General features: G+C 49.6%; 3 protein-coding genes across 9 annotated transcripts; all 3 read left to right on the forward strand.

Moving 5' to 3' along the window:
- The first annotated feature begins 208 nt into the window (after positions 1 to 208).
- On the forward strand, positions 209 to 6,958 carry Mrps18b (mitochondrial ribosomal protein S18B). Of its 3 annotated transcripts, none has more exons than XM_028786501.1 (7): positions 209 to 353; positions 1,460 to 1,571; positions 2,184 to 2,281; positions 2,372 to 2,440; positions 4,608 to 4,674; positions 5,622 to 5,681; positions 6,377 to 6,958. In XM_028786501.1, exons 1-7 carry the CDS (start codon positions 282 to 284, stop codon positions 6,664 to 6,666), a joined length of 768 nt encoding a protein of 255 aa, XP_028642334.1. In that variant the 5' UTR covers positions 209 to 281; the 3' UTR covers positions 6,667 to 6,958. The 3 variants fall into 3 exon arrangements, with proteins under 3 accessions (XP_028642334.1, XP_028642335.1, XP_028642332.1); XM_028786499.1 differs by having other exon boundaries at positions 248 to 353; positions 1,472 to 1,571; XM_028786502.1 differs by lacking the exons at positions 4,608 to 4,674; positions 5,622 to 5,681 and having other exon boundaries at positions 210 to 353; positions 6,377 to 6,573.
- A 341-nt stretch (positions 6,959 to 7,299) lies between these two features.
- On the forward strand, positions 7,300 to 17,983 carry Atat1 (alpha tubulin acetyltransferase 1). Of its 4 annotated transcripts, XM_028786452.1 has the most exons (13): positions 7,300 to 7,444; positions 7,873 to 7,933; positions 8,014 to 8,105; positions 8,212 to 8,272; positions 8,396 to 8,509; positions 8,683 to 8,784; positions 11,987 to 12,032; positions 12,146 to 12,214; positions 14,092 to 14,163; positions 14,363 to 14,606; positions 17,113 to 17,192; positions 17,279 to 17,321; positions 17,661 to 17,983. In XM_028786452.1, exons 1-13 carry the CDS (start codon positions 7,338 to 7,340, stop codon positions 17,833 to 17,835), a joined length of 1,266 nt encoding a protein of 421 aa, XP_028642285.1. In that variant the 5' UTR covers positions 7,300 to 7,337; the 3' UTR covers positions 17,836 to 17,983. The 4 variants fall into 4 exon arrangements, with proteins under 4 accessions (XP_028642285.1, XP_028642286.1, XP_028642287.1 ...); XM_028786453.1 differs by lacking the exon at positions 12,146 to 12,214; XM_028786454.1 differs by lacking the exon at positions 17,279 to 17,321 and having other exon boundaries at positions 17,661 to 17,975.
- A 224-nt stretch (positions 17,984 to 18,207) lies between these two features.
- Positions 18,208 to 22,548, forward strand: CUNH6orf136 (chromosome unknown C6orf136 homolog). 2 transcript variants are annotated; one of them, XM_028786411.1, is made up of 6 exons: positions 18,208 to 18,379; positions 19,618 to 20,016; positions 20,402 to 20,490; positions 20,650 to 20,850; positions 22,112 to 22,181; positions 22,267 to 22,548. In XM_028786411.1, the coding sequence occupies exons 1-6, from the start codon at positions 18,308 to 18,310 to the stop codon at positions 22,378 to 22,380; spliced, it is 945 nt and encodes a 314-aa protein (XP_028642244.1). In that variant the 5' UTR covers positions 18,208 to 18,307; the 3' UTR covers positions 22,381 to 22,548. The 2 variants fall into 2 exon arrangements, with proteins under 2 accessions (XP_028642244.1, XP_028642245.1); XM_028786412.1 differs by having other exon boundaries at positions 18,217 to 18,367.
- Positions 22,549 to 22,590: the final 42 nt, after the last annotated feature.

The raw sequence follows: 22,590 nt of genomic DNA on the forward strand, positions 1-22,590 counted from the left end.
TCAAAATCGCAATCAAAACTGCTTTACTTTTAGACAGTAACCATGGAGTCTATGAGCCATCGTGACTGGTCCCGGAGAAATGCAATTTTGAAGGCTAGTTCGATTGTGACGCAGTTTAAATTCGCGTCTCTCCGCGGACCCCGCCCTTTGACGCTTCCGTCCTAAGGCACGTGAACAGCCGCCTTCCGCATTGCGGGGCATGCCCTTGGCCCCGCCCTAGTCTGTGTCACGAGCATGCGCAGTCGGTCTTCCCGCAGGCCGTACGTCGGGTGTGCGTCAAGATGGCCGCCTCCTTGCGGCACACGCTGCTAAGGCTCTTTCCTACGCTCTTACGAAGTTCCTATGTAGCTCAGGTAAAACCTTGGAGGGCTTTCCCTGCCGCCCCGCGGTGTCTGTACTTTCGACCTTCCCTCCATTACGAGGAGTTAAGGGGCACGGGTCTTCCCCCATGTTTACGTGTTAGTCCTGCACCACCCTCTGTTCCCCACGGCGCGCGATTTCTAAATACTGAGCCAGGGTTACGTGTCATCGTCTTACCCGCGACTACCATTAGGCAAAAGTACTAGGTGGTGGGGTTACCCCTGTGGAAACGGACAGTTCATAACTAGGTCGTTGGTACCCGAAATGGTAGCCAGGAAAGTGTTTTTGTAGCAGAGGACCCTACTTTAAGATTTGTCCCCCGCGGTGTTCCGGAGACAGCCCAGGTTGATCTCATAGGTGCCTCCTGAACTTTCTACCTCTACCTCCCAGGTTATGGAATTAAAAGCAAGATACACCAGTCCTACTCCACCTCTTCACACATCATTTTATCCTCAGATCATGCTTGAGATAATTCTGCTCTCTGGTTTGAGATTGCCCTTTAGCCTGAGGTACTCACCACCCTGGAGGTTCTTGGGCAGGGCAGGGAGAAATAGGAAGGCTTGTCCCGACGCCACTCCCTAAAATGGGACTACAGAGTGGTGACAGGGGTTACCACCGAAGTAATAACAGGCTTGGTGGCTTTAAAGCTAGCGTTAGCACTCAAATTTGTTTTGCCCTGTGGAATGTTGACCTGCGGCATTTTAGGAAACTGATCGACGCGGTGACTTTGAATATTTCTCATCTTTATGAATCATCTCCTGCTCTCCATTATTAATTATTATTTCTGAAAGTTATCCCAAAGTTTGGCCATATTTTTTATCCACCAGAAACAACCAATTCCTATCAAGCTTAGATCTTTGTATGTGCCAAGGTTTTTAAATTGTTACATCCCATTAACATCCTTTACCTTGTTGGCTTATCCTGCATGATCTAATTGGGGAGCCTTGGCAGAGTGGTTTTCAGTTTAACACCAACAGAAATGCTACTTTTGTATATCTTCTTGCTGAATTATACTGATATTTTGTGCACATGTTTCAGCTCTCCCAAAGTGTGATAAACCAAACAGTTGCAGCCTTTTCTTGGAACTCATCATTTTTAGGTTCCCCTCCAGACTCTCTGCACCAGAGGACCTCCTGAAGAAGAAGCCCCACCCTCCTCACTCCCCGTTTCCCGTTATGAAAATGAACCTTGGAAATACCTGGATTCAGAAGGTACCCAAGGGGCTGGAGAGGTGGCTAAGCGGCACTGACTGCTCTCCCAAAGGTTCTGAGTTCAATTCCCAGCAAGCATCTGCAGTGGAATCTGAATCTGATGCTCTCTTTCTGGTGTGTCTGAAGACAGCTTTAGTGTGCTCATATACATAAAACAAATAATTCTTTCGCTGGGCAGTGGTGGCGCACGCCTTTAATCCCAGCACTTGGGAGGCAGAGGCAGGCGGATTTCTGAGTTCCAGGCCAGCCTGGTCTCCAGAGTGAGTTCCAGGACAGCCAGGGCTACACAGAGAAACCCTGTCTTGAAAAATCAAAAAAAAAAAAAAAAAAGGTACCTGAGATTGGGGGAAAGGAGGGGAAGACGGAGACTTTGAAGTAAGTGGCTAGTGAAGATTCCTGCCAGTCAAGAATACATAAGTAGGCTGGGCGGTGGTGGCACACGCCTTTAATCCCAGCACTTGGGAGGCAGAGGCAGGTGGATTTTTGAGTTCGAGGCCAGCCTGGTCTACAGAGTGAGTTCCAGGACAGCCAGGGCTACACAGAGAAACCCTGTCTCGAAAAACCAAAAAAAAAAAAAAAAAAATGCATAAGTAAATCTAGTTTTTATTTCAGAATACCAGAACCGTTATGGCTCTCGCCCTGTTTGGGCAGACTACCGCCGCAACCACAAGGGTGGCGTGCCACCACAGCGGACCCGAAAGACATGTATTGTAAGTTTCTAAGGTTCTCATCTTGGTGGCGTGTGAAGAGGAGGCCATAGGGAAGGTAGCATAAATCCTCTTTTTTTTTTTCCCCTACAGCGTAACAATAAAGTTGCTGGAAATCCTTGCCCCATCTGCCGGGATCACAAGTTGCATGTTGACTTTAGGGTAAGGAGAATCTTTTATCCAGAATTAGAATCTGTGGCCCCCTTTATGGTGCTAAAGAGATTGTCAGAGGTGTCTCAGTCTTCCATATTCCTGCACCCATACAGTCCTCTTTTTCTTTTTCTTTTTCTTTTTCTTTTTTTTTGGTTTTTCGAGACAGGGTTTCTCTGTGTAGCCCTGGCTGTCCTGGAACTCACTCTGTAGACCAGGCTGGCCTTGAACTCAGAAATCCGCCTGCCTCTGCCTCCCAAGTGCTGGGATTAAAGGCGTGCGCCACCACCGCCCGGCACAGTCCTGTTTTTCAATGGATTGCCATTGTGAAAACACCCCCTTTTGAGCTGGATTTGGTGGCACACACCTTTAATCCCAGCAGGAAGGAGGCAGATTTCTGAGTTTAAACTCCGCCTGGTGTACAGAACAAGTTTCAGGTTCTTCAGAGAGAAACCCATCTTGAAAAACAAAGACAATACAGATTTAAAAGCGGGCTTGGTTAACATCTGTGATCGCACACTTCGCGGGTGAAGCATAAGTGTAAGTTCCAAGTTCCAGGCCTTACCACAAACCTGCACTATGTATTACAGAAGGAAGGGAAAGAAAGGTCTGTGAGGATGACGCTCATAGACAACTGAGAAGGTAGGACGCGACAGTCTAAGTAGCCCAAGGAGCTTCAGACTCGGATGCAGCTGAACTGAGATCACACCTGGTCAAAGGTTAAATTTTTTTTTTTTTAAGACTAGATTTACTAAGGAAAAACTTCCAAAGACAGGAAGGGTTCAAGGAAAGGGACCCTATATATCTGTTAATTCATTAGCAAATGATACTGTCGTGTCTGGGTGGGCAGAAGCCTCCATCCATTTTCCTCTTGTGAGACAGGATGTTTTATGTAGCCCACGCTGACCTCAGCTCACTGTCCAGTCTTGGCAGGCTCAGTCCTGAGAGCTGAGGTGTGTACCGCCCTGCTTACTTGTCCGTATTTCCTGTCCTCCCAGTGTCCAGTGAGATGCTGGGACCTGGGGCTAGAGGACAGATAAGAGGGAAGTCACAGAGTACAGCAGGTCCCGTCCCTAGGAAGTCACAGTATAGTAGGTCCCCCCCCCCCACCTCCCAAAGCCTTCAAAATGATGAGCCTGGCGTCTAAGTGAATACAAAGATCATAAAGACACTCAGAGGAGCCAAAGCTGTGGCTGTGCATCAAGGAAGCGGGCATACCGCGTGTCCGAATGCTAACGAGGGCGCTCACCCTTCATCACATCATAGAAGGACCACCATGCCTTCCCAGTCTCTGTGCACGGGGCAGGTGGGTGAAGAAGTAACAACCAGTTCTGTAACTCACAGATGTATCTTTCTTCTCTGCTCACTCACCTCCTGTGATTGGTATGTCTGGTGGTTGTACATAATTAGAACTGTTGAATTGCTCTTAGTTATGTACTGTATTTTACCATTATTGTATGGTAAAATTTTTGTCTATTGCATTACTTACGGTAAAATTATTGTCTATTGTATTACTTATTACATGGGTGTCATTTCTGGGTAATTTCTAGATCTTGCTGCCCATCCCCAATTTTTGCCCAAAGGTGGACTATTAGGAACATGGCTTCTCCATAACTCCATGGCAGAGTATAGGATGTATACATGAAATGAATTGGTGAGAGAGACGTAGAGCAATAAAGAGCAGCTATGAGGGTATTGTTGATTTTGTTTTGTTTTTTTTTTTGTTTTTGGGTTTTTGTTTTTGTTGTTGTTGTTGTTGCTGTTGCTGTTGTTGTTGCGGTTTTGAGACAAGATTCTCTCTGGAATTCACTCTACTCAAAAAGCCTAGATCCACTAGCCTCTGCCTCCCTAGCACTGGTATCAAAGGTGTGCACCACCACTCTCTAGCTCTTGGTGTTTCTTTTGCTGGGTTTTTCTCCTCTCCACGTGGGGTAGCACTTTTGCCGGCCTTGATCTCAAAGATAATCCACTTTGCTTCTGCCTCCTAAATGTTGGGATTACACCTAACAAAATGTAGCCGAGGTTGGCTCTAAACTCATCATTCTTCTGTGTTCCCCTTTTCATCAAGTTCTTACAGGGTGTGTTACCACAAAGGGCTTTGTCGGTGTAAGGTGTACACAATCAGCCTGTAGAGTTCTTGACCACCCCCCTTGCATATTTGTTTATCCCTCTCCTGCAGAATGTGAAGCTCTTGGAACAGTTTGTGTGTGCCCACACAGGTATCATCTTCCACGCCCCGTACACAGGTTAGCTTGACATTCCTGTTACTACCTCTATAGTTTTTCCTTGGAGCACTCCTGGTTATGGTGTTGGGTGGTAGATGTTTGTTTGATAGCTCCTGTAAATAGCAGACAGAAGTTTTTGTTTAATGAGGATACTCATTACCATAAAACAGTTAAATGTTGTAGACAAAAAGACTAAAGTTTTAGAGCTTCCCTGTAGGAGGAAGGGCTATCTAAATGTGCTTTAAAAGGTAAACCATGCCTTAAACTGTGAGTTTGAGGTCAGCCTGGTCCACATAGTGAGTTCCAAGACAGAAAAAGCTACATAGACTCCAGGTCAACTTAAAAAAAAAAATTAAACAGCTTGCTTGTTGGTAAAGCTTTCCACCTATCATTCTAAACTTTTCAATGCTGCTGGCACTTCAGTTTCCCAAATTTAAAACTAAGTTTAACAGTTCAGGATTTTCTGTTTCTTCCCCTCAGTGGCCTGTGGCCATGACAGTTTCTCATGTGGGGTACAGCTGCTTCAAGCAGCAGTAGCAGAGCCAGGGGTCATATGTTATACACAGAAAGGACCTATAGAGCAAGGATAATCTGAACTTACTCTTTATGTGAGGGCCATGGCCCTGTGATCTGTTCCTTTTGTCAGAAAGGTTTTTTGTTGTCAGCTTCCACAGTGGAGCCGGGAATAATTATTGCTACTCTGTCACATTCCATAATTTGAAATCACTTCTTACAAGATCTTTCTCTGTGGATTTTCCAAGTCAGCCTTTAGCCACACGTGTCATCGAATCATCATCTGGCCCATCTGTAGGCTCTAGCATTCAATGACATTGTGGCTAGACATCCAGGCAAATAAGGGTCAGGGGCATGGGTCGTTAGGTAAAGCCAGGTTCTCCACAGTCTGCTGTCACTGTGTAGAAAGCTTACTGCTCTGTGGGATGCCGTCCAAGTTCATTTTCTCTCTGTAGGGGTCTGTATGAAGCAACACAAGAAGCTGACCCAGGCCATCCAGAAAGCCAGGGAGTGTGGTAAGTGAGAGCAAGGGGCAAGGTTTTCTGAGATGTAGCAAAGGGACCCGGGCGGAAAGGTGCAGCACGTGGACCATGTCTGTGAGAAAGTCCTCTGCATACGCATAGACTGTTTTCCAAGTTGGATGAGTTTCTGGACTCTAAAGTAACAACTGCAAATTCCAGGCTATTAGAAGTATGCATGGAGATGATCTTTCTTTTTTCTTTTTTTTTTTTTTCTTTTTGGTTTTTTCGAGACAGGGTTTCTCTGTGTAGCCCTGGCTGTCCTGGAACTCACTCTGTAGACCAGGCTAGCCTCGAACTCTCGAACTCAGAAATCCGCCTGCTTCTGCCTCCCAAGTGCTGGGATTAAAGGCGTGTGCCACCACTGCCCGGCTGGAGATGATCTTTCAAGAAACACGAGGAAGAGACATTTCTTTCTTCAGTCTACTCTCTCCTGAATCTTGACAGTCTTGTGTGTTCTGCCCTCTGTAGCCTTCTGACTTGGCTTACACAGCGCCTTAGAGATGAGTGAAGGGAGAACCCACGCCGAGTCCTGCCGGTTCTTTGTCCCCTTGGTGGGCTGTGTGCAGTGTATGAGCTGCCGAAATGTGCTTGGTGGTCCCTAATCGGTCCCTCCATTTGTAGTGCCTTTTTCTTGTCTCTGAGTCTGACCTGACCTTCCTCATCCAACATTATTCCCTTTAACCCCTTAGGTCTTCTCAGTTACTACGTTCCCCAGGTTGAGCCCCGAGATGCTGACTTTCGCACTGTGCATGGAGCTGTCAGTGTGACTCCACCAGCCCCCACATTGTTATCAGGTGAACCTTGGTACCCGTGGTACAGCTGGCAACAGCCACCGGAGAGAGAACTGTCTCGTCTTCGCCGACTCTATCAAGGAAATCTCCTAGAAGAAAGTGGCCCACCACCTGAGTCAATGCCTGAGATGCCCACTACACCACCAGCAGAAGCCTCCACTGAGCAGACCAGCTCCCAGACTGCTTAGAACTCACGACCTGGGGAAGTCAGACTGAAGGAGTGCTGTCTAGGGCTGTACGGTGGCGAGTGTTCTCGAAAAGGTTCTGTTTTGTGTCAGTGGCAGACCCTCAAAGGAAATGACTGTTGTGAGGAGGACAAGCACATTTGAAGTTGAGGAGAATCTAGATGTATATGGATAACTCTGGCGAGGGCTTACATATGAACTGGAGACCTGTGTGTGCGCGTGATAGTGTGTCCCTGATTTAAACCCACTGGCCCAGCTTCTATCCAATAAAGCTTGTCTCCTCACCCGTTCCTGACTTCCTGTGGGCTGTTTAAAAGATGGGTATGAAGTCTATGAGATGGGGTGCAGCTGTGGGGTGGGAGTGTGGTCTACCTGCTAATGCGGCAGCTCCACCTAGGAAAGGGTGTGTGACAGGCTCTTCTGGAGGTTCCCTCAGCTGTTCACTGTGAGGGCGGGATCTTGGTTGCCATGGCACCACAGGGGCACAGACCTACAAAAGAAGTCCTGTTGCTAGAGAACAGCTGGCTTAGCAAGAAAAATGGGGTTTCCGCGGCACTGGACTCCACGGTGGGGGCGGGGCGGACCCTCGGGGCGGGTCTTGGAAATAAAGGTTTACCGGCCCTGGTAGCGGAAGTGACGTTTTGTGGGGCGTGTCGGATCCCGCACAATGGGCCATGGAGTTCCCGTTCGATGTGGATGCGCTGTTCCCGGAGCGGATCACCGTGCTGGACCAGCACCTGAAGCCTCCGGCCCGCCGACCCGGAACCACAACGCCGGCCCGGTGACATTTCAAACCCAACCCATGGCCCTTCTGTCCCGGTTCCTCTCCAAACCTGATCCAGGAACCACGCCCCCTTCTCACTGACTACTGGCCATTTTTTTTTCTGCGGTCTTACATGGTTTTTGGTGACCTTTGACCCTGGATCTAGCTGGGTTAATCGGCCTACATCTGTAATCTTTTGGCCTAATGTGGCCTCAACAAGAGGCTATAGTCGACCCTCCCTTTCCTACTGCCTCACAGTAACCTTAACATGGGGGCTGTGAAACCAAAGTTTGGGATCTGGAGGGGTGAGGTGGGAGGTGAGGAAGAGTTCCAAGCAAAGTCAGAGACCCCGTGGAGGAGCCTGGGTGGGAGCCAAGCAAGCTGCCAGGAATGACTTCCGGGATGCTGTAACCCAGCGAGTGTCTGACCGGCCCCTCTCTCTGTAGTGTGGATCTGCAGCAGCAAATCATGACTATTGTAGATGAGCTGGGCAAGGCTTCTGCCAAGGTACGGGGCACCTCTAGGAGGCGGAAAGGGAAACGGGTGGCAGATAAGGAGCCATACAAAGTATGTCTTCATCTCTGCAGGCGCAGCACCTCCCTGCACCCATCACCAGCGCAATGAGGATGCAGAGCAATCGCCACGTTATTTATATACTAAAGGACACCTCAGCCCGACCGTGAGTCTTACCGTTATTCTTCCATGTGACTCCAACTCATCCTTAGTTGTCCTTTCTCTCCCTGACAGTTGCTCCTGCCTGGTTCATTTTTTTCCCCATCCCACAGGGCAGGGAAAGGAGCCATCATTGGTTTCCTCAAAGTTGGATACAAGAAGCTCTTTGTACTGGTGAGTGTTATTGCAAACTAGACATTTGTAAACTTTGGTGCCAGAGAAGAAATGGGAGTGGGGGTGTGAGAAAACGAAGATTTATGCCTCCTAACAAGGTACGTGTTGTTCTTGACCTCATAGGATGACCGTGAGGCTCACAATGAGGTAGAACCGCTTTGTATTCTGGACTTTTACATCCACGAGTCAGTGCAACGGCATGGCCACGGGCGAGAACTTTTTCAGTATATGTTACAGGTACCGAACAATCTTTACCAGCTACTCAAAACAGATCTAAAAGGCTCTTCACCCCAAAGCTCTAAGAGGTCCTGCTCTATGGCCCAAAGTTGGTTCCCTTGCCAGGTGCCCAGTGTCCTGTTAGCATGCTTCTCCCATTACCGCCTGCCCCTAAGTTTTCGGTTTTCCTGCAGAAAGAGCGAGTGGAACCACACCAACTGGCCATCGATCGACCGTCACCAAAGCTGCTCAAATTCCTGAACAAGCACTACAACCTGGAGACCACAGTCCCACAGGTTAGAGGCTCCCTCATCTCAGCAATCATTCCTATCAGATTGATCGATCTCTTTGTGGTACCAGGGATCAGAGCTAGGGCATGGGGCACGATGCGTGTGTATTCTGCCACTTTTCTCCCAGCCTCTCTTAAAAAAAAATCTTACATTTGTTTACTTACTGAGTGCATTCCAGTTCATTCGTGGAGGTGAAAGACACATGAGAATCAGTTTGGTCCTTCTACCATATGGGTTCTGAGAGCTGAAGTAAGGGTTATTTAGGGTTTTACTGCTGTGAACAGACACCGTGACCAAGGCAAGTCTTATAAAGGACAACATTTAATTGGGGTTGGCTTACGGGATCAGAGGTTCAATCCATTATCATCAAAGCAGGAACATAGCAGCATCCAGGCAGGCATGGTGCAGGAGGACTTTAGAGTTCTACATCTTCATCTGAAGGCTGCTAACAGAATACTGACTTCCAGGCAGCCAGGATGAGGTCTTAAAGCCTACACCCGCAGAAGGCCACACCTCTAAGTAGTGCCACTCCCTGGGCCAAGCATATTCAAACCATGACAGTCAGCAAGTACTAACCCTGGAGACATCTGTCTAGTCCTACCTTGGTTTGTTTTGATGTTGTCTTAGACTTACCTCATTTTACGTGGGTGAATGCTTTGCTCACTTGTATATCTGTGAACCATATTCATGCCTGTGCACACAGGTCAGAAGGGGGTGTCAGAACATTGGAACTGGAGTTACAGATTTTTATGAGCCACCAAGTGGGTGCTGGGGACTGGATCTTCGTCTTCAAGAGCAACCAAGTGCTCTAAGCTTCTACGCCATCTCTCCAGCCTCTGGTTTTTGTTTGTTTGTTTTTTTTTTTTTTTCAAATAAAGTCTCACTGGTTACCCCAGCTGTCCCAGAACTCACCTTGTAGATCAGGTTGGCCTTGAACGCACAGAGATCCACCTACTTCTACCTCTAGAGTGCTAGGATTGAAGGGATGCACCACCACCTCAGCTATATTTTTTTATGAGGACTTTATACGTGAGCTCTGTATTGACAGCACTCCTGTCCCTCTCTCTCCCCCTTAAATCCCTCCCTTGTCCCCCTCTCCCAAACTATTGTTTGTTTATTATTGTTACATGTACACAGGCAATATAGATAGGCACAGATGTAGATGTAAGACCTACTGAGTCCTTTTAGCTTTATATGTACCTGTCTCCAGGGCTCCACTGTGGGTTTTGTTGATGGTGGTGGTGGTTTTTGTTTTTTAGGATTTATTTATTTTATGTATGAGTACTCTATCTGCATGTACTGTACACCTACATGCCAGAAGAGGGCATCAGATCACATCATATAGTTATGAGTCACCATGTGGTTGCTGGGAATTGAACTCAGGACCTCTGGAAGAACCGTGCTCTTAACCACTGAGCCATCTCTCCAGCCCCCACGGTGGGTTTTTGAAACAGAATCTCACTGTATAGCTCAGGCTGGCCTTGAACACATAGTGACGCTCCATCTCCACCTCCTGAATAATGGGGTCACAGGTATGCCTTGATGCCCAGCTGTTCTGTGTTTGAAAGACGTTTGCTATGTACCTAACCCTGCCCTCCTCAAACGGATAATCCTCCTGCCTCAGCCTCCCAAGAACTAAGATTAGGTCATAATGTCCGGAGTGATTTATTTTTGCAACTAAATCTTTTTTTCTCGTTACCTGTTACATATTCTAGAAGCATTCATCCTGCCATTGGGGGAGGGGGGTTTGCTTGTTCGCTTGCTTTTTGAGGCACAGTCTCACTCTAGCTCTGGCTGTCCTGAAACTCACTAAGTAGATCAGCTGGCTTCAGACTCTCAGAGATCTGCCTGCCTTTGCTCAGGGTACTGGGACTGAAAGCGAGCACCACCTAGGGCAGCTTTGTTGTGAGAGACTTTCATTGTGTAGTGCTATCTGGCCTAAAACACAGAGATCCACCCATCTCTGCTCCACCACAGACAGTCTTAGGGGATTTTTGTTTGTTTTTAGAGAGGATCTCATTCTTCAGCCCAGCTGACCTGAGACTCCCAGTTGTAACCTGGGATGGCCTCAGATTCACAGTAACCCAACTGCCCCAGACTCCTGACTGCTGAGATTATCATGCCTAGCTGTTATTTTTATTTCTTTTTATAAGTTACACACTCTTTGTTTATACATACATGAGTGTGCCTGTGTGTGTGTGTGTGTGTGTGTGTGTGTGTGTGTGTGTGTGTGACAGTATATCACTGTGTAGGCCTGGCTGACCTGGAAATGATGTGCAGACCACCAGGCCTCCTCGGCATGAGTCACCACAGCCTGTCTTTGTTTCTATAACTCCACGTGAACTTTAAGACCAGCTTATTAGGGTCAGGGGTTTTGAGCGATGTCCCCAGGAACAGTCTGGCTTTTGTTCTTTCCATTGTGGGCTCTGTTTGCTTTTCTCTATACTTTTTATAAAGAGGTAGTGTGGTATATGCCTTTAGTCTCAGCACTAGAGAGGCAGAGGCAAGCAGATCTCTGATGTAAGTTCAAGGCCAGCCTGGTCTACAGCCAGAACCACAGAGATATCCAGTTGTAAAAAAACAAATAAATGTGTGTATATATATATATGTATGTGTGTGTAATATATATATATATATATTACACACACACACATTTCACACCCACCACCACCTGGCTAGATTTATTTTATGATCTTATGTGTATAAATATTTTGCCTGCATGAACATATGTGCACTACGGGTATGCCTAGGTATCTGTGAGGTCAGAAAAGGGTGTTGGATCCTTTGAGACTGGAGTTAACAGATGGCCATGAGCCATCTTATAGGTATTTGGAGTTAAACCAGAGCCTTCTGCAAGAGAAGCAAGGGTTCTTAACCACTGAACCATCTCTCCAGCCTCCAGTGTTTTGATCTTGGGGCAGGGTCTCATGTAGCCCAGGCTGGCCTCTGGCTCTCTGTGTAGCTGGGGTGACCTTGAACTCCTGGTCCTCTTCCCTTTCCCCTCCTTGTGTTAGGATTTCAGTCATATGCCACTGTACCCAATGTATGTGGTGCTGAGGCTTGAACCCAGCGCTTCATGTGTGGTAGGCAGCATTCTACCAACTGAGCCACACCGACACCCACGCCTATGGGCTTTCTGGCACGGGTTCTGTTCCCACTGTGTGCTAAGACTGAATGGACAGTGGGCTTTGTCTGCTGCTTCTTCCAGGTGAACAACTTTGTGATCTTCGAAGGCTTCTTTGCCCATCAGCACCGTAAGTTTCCTTACCTTGTGTCGGCCTAGTAGTTATGGAAAGGGAAAGGAAAGAGGTGGGCTCTTGGTTCCACAGGCCCCCACTGAGGGCCACCACCTCTTCCTTCCTCACAGGGCCCCCCACTCCCTCTCTGAGGGCAACTCGACACTCTCGTGCTGCCGTGGCCGACCCCATACCCGCTGGTAAAGCCTGCAAGGACTGGGTGGAATTGAAGGGCAGTGAGGCCTAGTTCCTCAGGAGGTTCTGGGGTGGACAGTGCTACCTGCTGGCAATTCAGAACACCCTAAAGCTACCCATCCATGCACCAGTGCTCTGGTTGCCCTGGCCCTGCTGGGAGCATTTTATACTTGGGAAGAACTCAGCTTCTGCTAATGCTGAAGCCCACGCTCTAACCACACCGCCCTGCTCCAGAGGACACCCAGCCCTGTTGTCTACAGCGGTTCTCATAAGCAAGCCCTCGAGAGCCTGACTGGCCACTGATGTCAGCAGAGCCTCTGCGCTAGGTCAGCTCCCTCAGAACAGGCCACAGTCAAATTGTTGTGAATTCCTCAGGCTCTGTCATCCAGGGAGGGACAGGCAAGCGAGCCCAGAGGTCCTTTCATTTCTATTCATGGGATAGCAATGTGAATAGTCCAGTCTGTATACTTGTCTTAAAAGAGAATGCTCAAAATGTATAACATTTTTACGTGGCACGGTGACACATGCCGTTGATTGCAGCACTCAAGAAGCCAAGGTAGGTGGAGCTCTATGAGTTTGAAGCCAGCCTAGTCTGCACAGCAAGCATTACGCCAGCCAAGGCTACATATGGGATCTTGCCTTAAAAGAATTTTTTTTTCAAGAATAATCAAACCCATTTTGATTTAAACTCACAGGCTGGCCAGGTGTGGTATCCAGTACTTGAGACAGGAGAATGTCTGATTTTGAGGCCAGCCTGATCTACAGAATGAATTCCAATCTTGAAAAACCAGAGAAAGAGAGAGAGAAAGAGAGAGAGAGAGAGAAGAGGAGAGGAGAGAAGAGAAGAAAAGAAAAGAAAACCTCACAGGCTGCCAAGCTCCCTTCCCTCCCCAGTATGTTCTCAGGGAGAGAGGCATAGCCTTTACCAGCTGTGTGGTGCTCGCTGGTATAGAATGGTTAGCTTTGTGGCTGGTTACCTACCTGTTGGCCAAGAAAAGTAGTGGCAGTTGCCCAGAGAACAACTCATGGCTCTTCAGTGGCATCAGCAGAGGCTCCCAGGGGCCCACCATGTCTATGACCCGTGACGGTTACCGCAGTTCTGAGGCTACAGTCCAGCAGGCAGTGAGGTCGTGCCACCATCTGGCATGGACGCCAGGGTGCCCTTGAACTTAAAGAGGTCCGCCTGCCTCTTCCTCTCAAGTGCTGGGATTAAAGGCCTGTGCTACTATGGCTGGCTCCTTGTTCTTTTGAGACAAGGTCTCACTATGTAACTCTGTCCTTGAACTATGTTGATCCAGCCTGTCCCCACCTTTCCAGTGCAGAGACTAAAGGCATGTGTCATCACTTTGAACTTCCTCATTTCTATTAGTATTTTAAAACCTAATTAAAACTTAGAATTTCCATATCTTTTTATACAGGAAGGAGAGGTTCTGTAGCTCCTCTCCCCTCCCCTAAACAATTCCCAATTAACCAAGGGCTTTGTCCATCTCATCTAGAGGGACCCAGGGTCCTCACTGGCCCAGCTGGGACTATTCCACTGCCCCAGAACCCCAGGGGGGCCTGACAACACCCATGGACAGTAAGAGCTCACCTCCCCTTGGCCATCCTTTCCTGCATCTCCCAGGCCCCAATCTCCCCTGGATCTTTCTCCTGAAACGCGTGTGTTTGGCCTACTCCTTCTGGCTCTCCCCAAAAGTGCTCCAACATTCTCCCCAAACTCCCCTTGGTGTGCTGGCTTTGCCACAGCACGGCTTCTGTACTGGCATTCCCAGGAGGAGCTGTGGTGTCAGGGAGCAGAAGCTTGGGATTGTGGGAAAGTGGCAGGGAGGAGGGATGGACAGTGCATCTCCTAAAAACGTTCTTGTGTCCCCACTACCACCAGCTCCAGCACGGAAGCTGCCACCAAAAAGAGCAGAGGGAGACATTAAGCCATACTCCTCCAGTGACAGAGAATGTAAGGGACTTGAGGGTGGCTGGGGGCAGGGTGGTCGGGGGAGGGTAGCTGGGCATAAGGACCCAGGGAGAGGGGTTAAGGGAAGGTAACAACCAAGGGACAGTAACGAAAGTCTACAGTTGGTTTCTGCCTAGTCTTTATTATTGTGACTCTCTTTTCCCGTTCTCTCTCACACCCTCTTTGTTCCTCCTTTCCCTAGTCCTGAAGGAGGCTGTGGAGCCTCCTTGGCCCCTGAACAGGGCCCCTCGGCGTGCCACACCTCCAGCCCACCCACCCCCACGTTCTAGCAGCCTGGGCAACTCGCCGGATCGGGGTCCCCTTCGGCCCTTTGTGCCAGAGCAGGAGCTGCTTCGCTCTCTGCGTCTCTGTCCCCCACACCCCACTGCACGCCTTCTGCTGGCCACGGACCCTGGAGGCAGCCCAGCCCAGCGCAGACGCACCAGGTAATAAAGGTCTACACGTTTGGGCGCCTCTGGATGTGGAGAAGTTAGCAGTGGTGAAGAATAAGGCGAATCTCCCACAAACGTGAAACCATGAAATCTTTACCAAAGCTTAAATTTCTGCAGCACTGATCTGGAAGGACCTGGGCGGGGGGCGGGGGAGGACCTTTATATGGAGCCATGGACCAGAGTGATATTTTGAGTGTCATTGAAAGAGTAGGAAGACTTAGAGATCCATTGGTGGGGGCCTTGAGCCTTTCAAGACTAGGGGAAGCTTGGTTAACATCTGCTGGGGATAGGCAGGTGTCTGGGGATAGGCATGTATCTCACAGATTGGAAGCCAGTGGGTTCCAAGGCCCTTCCAGGTAGGCAGGGAGTGGGTGCCTCCTTTATTTCTCCTCTTAGCTTCCTCTTCACCTCTGACTTCTGTTTTTCTCTCTCCCCTACCTTCCCTCTCCCCTTCTCCTGTCCATAACACCCCTCTACAGCTCCCTTCCCCGATCTGATGAGAGCCGGTACTGACAGGGAACCTGGGAGGGCAGACACACTCCCTCCTACAACCTGCAACCCACTCTTCCATCAAGATTCTTTCTTCCTCTTTCTTGAACAACTGGGTTGCCAGGGTTCTAAATAGCCTAATACTTTGTAGCTTTTCTTACCACAGAAGATACCCCTGTACTCCCAACCTGTGCTATGAATACTCTCCCACAGACAGGCTGTTGTGTTCCCAGATCTCTTGGGCTAAATGGCTCCTACTGACTCCCTAGAGAAGCACACTCTGCTTGCTTATGGTCAGACTCCAGACCACCAGAGGTCCACGGACCTCCTCTGCCAGGGAAACTTTTAAGGAGTATCTTGCCAATGGATTAATTCCTTCCACAGTGTCCACTAGTAGCTCTAATCCTGCGTCCTCCTGCCAAACAAACCCGCCCTTTTAGTCTGATAACTCCAGCCGGCGAGCAAGCTGCTTCAGAGCATTTCATGCTGGTAGGACCAGGGTGCGGTTCCCAACAGGGTCCTCCCAATATTGCCAAACTCTTACTTTCCAAGTGTTATGTAGATATGTCAGACTGCTGTTGCTCTGCGGGGTCTCTTCAGGAGATGCACAGATTCCATCACTTTCTTCAGATAAGCTGAGTCTGTCTCTTGGCAGTAGATCTCGGAAAACACTCCAGGACCACTTAGTTGTGTCTCTGAAGATAAGCCTGGACCCTTAGATCCTGGAATCCCCCCTGACCTCCCTAGTAAATACACTTGTGAGATTGTCCGGGATGAGATGGGGCTCACCCTTGTGCTGCCCCGCCTTCTTTTTCCTTCATAGCAAGAGTCTCCTTCCCTACTCCATGCCCAGGTATAGAAGGACCCTTCTTCCCCACCCCTAACCCCCGCCCTCTAAATGTGTTAGATCAGGTGCCTCACTGTGTCCCTGAAGTCCTTGGGAGCAGGACCTCCCTCCTCCCTTACTCCTTACCTAATTCCTTTTCCCTCTCAGTGTTGTCTCAATAAAGTGTGGGTTCTTCTGTGTTTTCTAAATTGACATTTTCAGCGAAAAACATCTTAAGGTTTCCGCTTCGTCTGTGCTTCACGCTCTTCCTGGGGTCTCAGCACTCTCTATCCCTCTTAATCTTCAGTTCTGAGATCTGCGGCAGAGCTCAAAGCCCCAGACCCCCTTCTGAGTCTCTGCCTTTCCCCATACTTCCTGCTGGTTCTATTCCAGAATTGCAGTAACTCCATGTAGACCTCGCTACTAACTTGGGAAACTTAGGTCCCCGACCCCCAGTAACATCTATCTCCTTCCCTGGCCGACCTTGATAAGGTGTGGATTTGCTGGGAGCTTGGGTTCACTAGTCTCAGGACTGTTTCTGGATCCCTCTCCTACTCTCTGACCTCCTGTCTGCACCACAAACCCCACAGTGCTCTCAAGACAAGTCCTGCCTACATCAAGAATTCTCACAGGGTACTTACTGGGCACGGTAGCACATGCCTTTAATCCCAGCCCTTGGGAGGCAGAGGTAGGCAGATCCTGGTAAGAGTTTGAAGCCAGCCTACATAGCAAGTTGCAGTCCAGCCAAGGCTACAGAGTGAAAGCCTGCCAATAATAATAATAATAGTCCAACAGGGCCAATCATCTCTAAAGACTACCCTTTCTTCCTTAGTAGTGTGGCCTGAGATTTCTTATATTTAAAAGAATCATATTAAGGGAATTCAAACATGAGGGCACCGTGGCTCAGCAAGCCCCTTTCTGCATGCCTGAGTGTTTGTGTGACATAATTGGATCACACCACACACCAGCCCAATTAGAATGGAGCACAGAGCAGGATGGTATAGAAAATCTTGAAGTATAAAATAAGCCTTCCCCTACCTTTGCTAGGAGAAATCTTAGACAACGCTTTGGGGTGGTAGCTGCCCTTGGTCTTTGTTCCTGTGCTATTCCTCCTTTCTCCTCTGACCCCTCCATACCACCTGCCATCCTGAGCCTCTTCCCCTCCATCTCCCATTTCTTCTACAGGGGGCCTCCCTGGGGGCTGGTAGCCCAAAGCTGCCACTACAGCCGCCATGGGGGATTCAATACCTCACTCCTGGGTACAGGTAAGTAGCCACTTTTTCTTATTCTCCAATCAAGTAGGTCACACACACACTACTACAGACTCCCTAGATGCCTGGTATTTCCACAGGCAACCAAGAACGGAAGCAGGGGGAACAGGAAGCAGAGGATAGGTGAGGTCTACACCTCCCCCTTAACAGCTGCCAGCACCTTCTGACACTGCCTAACATGACTCTCAGATGCTTCCTCCTAAGTCTGTGTGAACTGGATACCAGTTTTTCCCCACACATCTTTCTACCTAACATCGTATAAGGCTTCTTTCTTGTGGGTTGAACTCTGGTGCTTCCCTCTGCCATGCCCTGAGTACTGAAGTTTGGACACAGCGTTAACTGTCCTAGCCTCATAACCCAACAGGTGTTTTGTACATTAATCCTGGCACCCAAACCTTGAAGACTCTCTAACCGTCATTCCCGTTAGCGCTCTAACACACGCTTCGTCTCCCTGCCCACCAGGTCGGCCAGTGAGGATCAGGTCTTGTTACAGGATGGGTCTGGGGAAGAACCTATGCATACGGTTGCTCCAAGGGCCCAGGCTCCACCGGCCCAGTCTTGGTCGGTGGGTGGGAACATAATGAACGCCAGGGTCATTCGAAACATGCAGGAACGCCGCAGCACCAGGCCTTGGTGACCACAGCCAAAGCTTGGCCCTCATAATGGATGCATTCATTCATTCACTCATTCATTCAACAGGCCTGTCAGCTTCAATTCAGATCCTTTGTATCTTATTTTTAACCAGAACAATAAAAGTATTTATTTGTTTTCACTATAGCTGCTGACGAAAAGTGACTTGTCATTACTTAAATTCACGTGCCCCTCATTCTCATTAAACCACATCTGGCCCTACCTCCCCTCATTTTGCTAGGCCTGACAGGAGGCTGCGCAGGCGCCCTGGGAGCGCCCCGCCGGCCAGGCGCAGGCGCACTCCCGCGTAGCGGCGCCTGGATTGCTGCGGGCCCGTTGTGCGCAGGCGCACGGTGTCTCCGTTTCCCTCCCTCAGCCCCGGCCCCCTCCCTCCTTTCCCCTTCACGAAGCCGGCTCCGGGGCGCGCTGTCGGGCGAGGAGACGGGACACGGGAGGCGCCCTCTCACCCCCGGAACACCATGTACCGTCCGAGCCCGGGGGCCGCCCGGCGCCTCGGGCCCTGCCTCCGCGCCTACCAGGTGCGACCCCAGGTGAGGCGGCGGGGGGCGGGGGGCGACCCTCCTCGGAGCCGGGCGAGGGGCGGGGCGCCGGGCCGCGCAGGCGCAGAGGCCCCCGCCGCCCCTTCCCACCCGGGCGCTGCATGCGTGCGGGGCGCGCGTCCGCGGCCCCCGTGAGGTGCGGGAGACGGCGTCCCGGGTGAGGCGCGGCTCCGCGCCCCGGTCCCTGCCGTTCGTTACCTGTGCCTGGAGGTGACTTGAAGGGCAGGGCAGAGAGGCCGGAACTGCGGGCCTGCGCTGCACCTGCACAGCGGTCCTGCCCGCAAGCCTGGCAGCTGCACCGGGTCGGGCTCCGGGGTACGGCGGGCGCACGGCCACGCCCCCGGCGGGGAAGGCTCCCGGAGGGCTCGGCCAGGCCCCGTGGTACCCCTGCCCCCTGGGGTTCCCGGACTCCGAGGGACTTGGAAGCAGGCTTGACCTCGGGTGACCTGCCATCCTTGCAGTAGCAATGTTAGTGCCCGAGAAGTTCACCCTTCAGCAGTCGGCCCGATTGTCATTTAATGGTGCCGAAAATGATAATATATATGTAGTATATAATGATAGTACCTTCTGTTTATGTGCTACTTTATGGGTGACGAAGTTTAATTTACATGCATCATCCTGTATATAGGCCTCTCCTCTACTTACAGGAGGAAACTGAGGTGCAGGGAAAGTGCCAGAGGTTCCAATAGAGTCAACTTAAAATTATTCACACCTTCATCTGGATGTTCTTTGCCCTGCAGAACATGGACACGTGTTACATGTAGATCACATCATTTCTCCCTTGGAGTAATAGACTAGTCCTTCATTTGTTCATGAAAGACATTCTTAGAATTCTTGGTATCAGAGATGCAAAACTGTCCCGGAATAAGGATGGGAATAAGGATGGGATCGTAAGTGGAAAGCTGCTTTTTCTAAAGCTGGGAAAGGCGGCAGTTGTGCAGTCGTCCCCTGTCGCCCTTTCCTAACGTCTTCATTGAAGGTGGAGATGAGTCCATCTCTCTTTCCTCCGGTAAATTCTCTTCTGCAGGTAGGAGCAGGTAGGATTTGAAGCTTCTTAATAGGCCGGCTGGGATGAAGGAGCATTAGCTGATTTTGTTTGTTTTTGTTTTTAAAACTAGGTCTGTGTAGCCCTGGCTGGCCTGGAACCTATCGGCAGCCCTCTCTCAGCCCTTAGTACCACCATGCTTAGATGTCTGATTTTTTTTTTCTTTCTGTTCTCTTTTCCCTAGGACCAGCTCTCTCCTCGGCCTCTACCATTCCCACCCCTCGGGCCCCACTCCACTCCATCGACTTCTCCATCTTTTCCTCTTCACTGGTCACTACCACCCACACATCCTCCTACCCACCCTCTTCCCCAGACTCTCCCACCACCTCTCTCACAGGTCCAGGCTCTCAACTTGAGTACGGTTCTTCCTCTGAGAAAGAGGGAGGAGGGACCAGGACCGGAGCTACACAGTGGTTGCCTGGATGGGCTTAGGAGCCTTTTTGAGGGACCTCCTTGCCCCTGTCCTGGGGCTGTGATACCTTTCCAAGCCCCTGGAACTCCCCATCCTTCCCCCAGCACTCCGTCAGGAGATCAGAGCATGGAGGAACACCTGGCTGTCATGCAGGAGAGATTAAGACAGGAGGTAAGCAGCCCATCTGCAGCAGGAAAATACGGAGACTAGTCAGTTAATTTGTCCTGGTAACATGAGGCAGGCATAGAACTGTGCCGTGAAATACCTTCCTGGGAAAAGGGTGTCCCTGTTAGAATTAAGGACGGTTAAACTGGAAATGACATTTCACTTAGTGCAGGGGGTGGGGTGGGGACGGAGGACGAGTGGAAGTTAGAAGACCCTAAAAATAGATGACTAAGGAGCCAAACTGGTGACACTCAGGAGGGTGAGGGAAGAGGATTCCAAGTTCAAGACCAGATTGGGCTACACACCCTGTCTCAAAAGTAAATAAGTTACATACAGTCTCAAACCGGGTCTTTTCTCTCCCACTGAGTTGATGCCATCTTCTTCCACCTAGCTCCCCACCCTCTTCCTTCGCTCCCATGACTACACCATCTATTCAATGGATGTGGAATTCATCAATGAGATCCTGAACATTCGTACCAAGTGAGAGTTGGGGCGAGGGAGGGAGAAGAGGACCCATGCTAAATAAATACTTGGGCCTTGTCCCAAAGAAGGTTCTAGCTGCTTCCTGAGACTGTTCCCCCGCACCTTGGCAGAAGCGGTTTTGTAGTCCTGACATTCCTGTCCCTTTGATTCTCACAGGGGACGGACATTTTACGTTATGTCCCTGACCTTTTGCCGCTTCCTGGCTTGGAACTATTTTGCACAGTTTCAGTTGGAGATTTTACAGCTGACCCGACACCCTGAGAACTGGACCCTACAAGCCCGCTGGCGTCTCATAGGTCTGCCCATACATATGCTCTTCCTGCGTTTCTACAGGCGTGATAAAGAGGATCTTTACCGGTAAGAGGGAAGGGGCCTGAACTACAGTGGCTTCCCTAATACTGCTTGTTTCCCAGCAGATTTTAACTTATCCTGATTTGCCTGTAGACTTCCTGAGGGTAGAGATTTTTAGTCTATTCTTTTAATAGTTTTTTAAAAAATGTATGTGCATGTGTTTAGTGCACATTACAGCAAGTAAATGAGTGTTCAGAAGATAGCCTGTGAGAATGGGTTCTCTCCTCCACCATGTACGTCCTGGGAGTTGAACTCAGGTCCTCAGGCTTGCCTGCACCTACCTGTACACAGCCATCTCAGTGGCCCAGCCTGCTTTTCATAAAATTAGTGGAGTTTTGTGTCTCTTAAGAAATCATCCCTGACTTTAAGTTTCTTCTTATGTTACTTGGACCTGACAAGTGGTAAGTACTTAGTTACTGAACAAATAACATCCTGGAGGATCAGGAGCTAAAGGCTAGCCTGAGCTACGTGAAACCACCTCAGAAACAAAATATGTCCTGAACTTAACTCTAAGTAAAGTGTGTGGTTAAGTACTTTAGGTTAAGTACGTGGCTAGTACATCCTCAAAATTATTAGGCTCAAGCCTCTAACATTGTACTTAAGCATTTGAGTGACTGACGTCTAGGCTGGTGAGATGGCTCACTGGGTAAGTAAAAGCACTTGTCTCCAAGCACGACAGCCTGGGACCCATGTGATGGAGGAGAGGACTGTTCATTGTCTGCTGTTGTGGCACATGCACTTACCCACCCACAGTAGTAAAACAGGTTGTGGTTCAACAAATTTGAGGCCTTCTGTACAAATGACACTCTGGTTTCGTTGTTCTTTTTTTTTTTTTTTTTTTCTTTTTTTTTCTGAGACAGGATTTCTCTGTGTAGTCCTGGCTGTCCTGGAACTCACTCTGTAGACCAGGCTGGCCTTGAACTCAGAAATCCGCCTGTCTCTGCCTCCCAAGTGCTAGGATTAAAGGCGTGCGCCACCACCGCCCGGCTAGTTTTGTTGTTCTTAATACAACCTGAGCATTAGGAGTTTTAAGTTCCTGGCGGCTGCGTCCAGCAGTGTGACCTGATGGTCCTAGTGTTGAGTACAGTGGTGTGACCACGATGGTCCTGGTGTTGAGGCTGAGAGTGGGAAGTTAGCCTGGGCTACATACTGAGATCCTGTCTCAAATGAAGCCTAACACGTGGCAGACTTCAGGAACTCGTTTTAGCAAATACTTGATTCTGGACAGCTTACCTCCCTCAGAATGCCTCGCCTCTCCCTTTTCCAGGACCTTTGATGCCTTTTCCACTTTCTACCTGAATTCCAGTGGCCTCATCTGTCGCCATCACCTGGACAAGGTGAGTGTTGGGCCTGGGTTGGGAGGGGTGAAGGGTAGAACGTTGTCTGTGTTCCTCCCCAGCCTCCATTAACCTGTCTCTGCAGCTGATGCCTTCACACTCACCGTCAACGCCTGTGAAAAAGCTGCTGGTGGGAGCCCTGGTGGCCCTGGGGCTGTCGGAACCAGAGCCCAGCTTAGACCTGTGCTCCAAGGCCTGATCCAGGCTTGGGTGAAGGCTGCACTGAAGACTGCTACGCACAAAAGGAGGTGGAGGTGGATGAGAATGTCCAGAGCCAGCCGCCACCCTCCATTCTCCTTCCCATCATGCTTTGTAAAGCTGCTGTGTAATTTAACTTGTAAATAATAAAGTTTAAGCACCGACATAAGGCGGAGTTTCACGTTGCTTTCTCTGGGTCCTAAAGTTCCCA

This window comes from Grammomys surdaster, unplaced genomic scaffold (assembly GCF_004785775.1).
Source record: "Grammomys surdaster isolate TR1022 unplaced genomic scaffold, NIH_TR_1.0 125504, whole genome shotgun sequence".
NCBI classification, from domain to species: Eukaryota; Metazoa; Chordata; class Mammalia; order Rodentia; family Muridae; genus Grammomys; species Grammomys surdaster.

What these genes read in the sequence shown, in the direction of transcription:
- Mrps18b (XM_028786501.1), top strand. Translation starts at nt 282, where the DNA reads ATGGCCGCCTCCTTGCGGCACACGCTGCTAAGGCTCTTTCCTACGCTC. An exon ending in GAAGTTCCTATGTAGCTCAG is followed by an intron (nt 354 to 1,459) that starts GTAAAACCTTGG and finishes CATCATTTTTAG; the next exon opens with GTTCCCCTCCAGACTCTCTG. An exon ending in GAAATACCTGGATTCAGAAG is followed by an intron (nt 1,572 to 2,183) that starts GTACCCAAGGGG and finishes TTTTTATTTCAG; the next exon opens with AATACCAGAACCGTTATGGC.
- Atat1 (XM_028786452.1), top strand. Translation starts at nt 7,338, where the DNA reads ATGGAGTTCCCGTTCGATGTGGATGCGCTGTTCCCGGAGCGGATCACC. An exon ending in ACAAGAAGCTCTTTGTACTG is followed by an intron (nt 8,273 to 8,395) that starts GTGAGTGTTATT and finishes TTGACCTCATAG; the next exon opens with GATGACCGTGAGGCTCACAA. An exon ending in TACCTCACTCCTGGGTACAG is followed by an intron (nt 17,193 to 17,278) that starts GTAAGTAGCCAC and finishes GTATTTCCACAG; the next exon opens with GCAACCAAGAACGGAAGCAG.
- CUNH6orf136 (XM_028786411.1), top strand. Translation starts at nt 18,308, where the DNA reads ATGTACCGTCCGAGCCCGGGGGCCGCCCGGCGCCTCGGGCCCTGCCTC. An exon ending in ATCCTGAACATTCGTACCAA is followed by an intron (nt 20,491 to 20,649) that starts GTGAGAGTTGGG and finishes TGATTCTCACAG; the next exon opens with GGGACGGACATTTTACGTTA. An exon ending in GTCGCCATCACCTGGACAAG is followed by an intron (nt 22,182 to 22,266) that starts GTGAGTGTTGGG and finishes CTGTCTCTGCAG; the next exon opens with CTGATGCCTTCACACTCACC.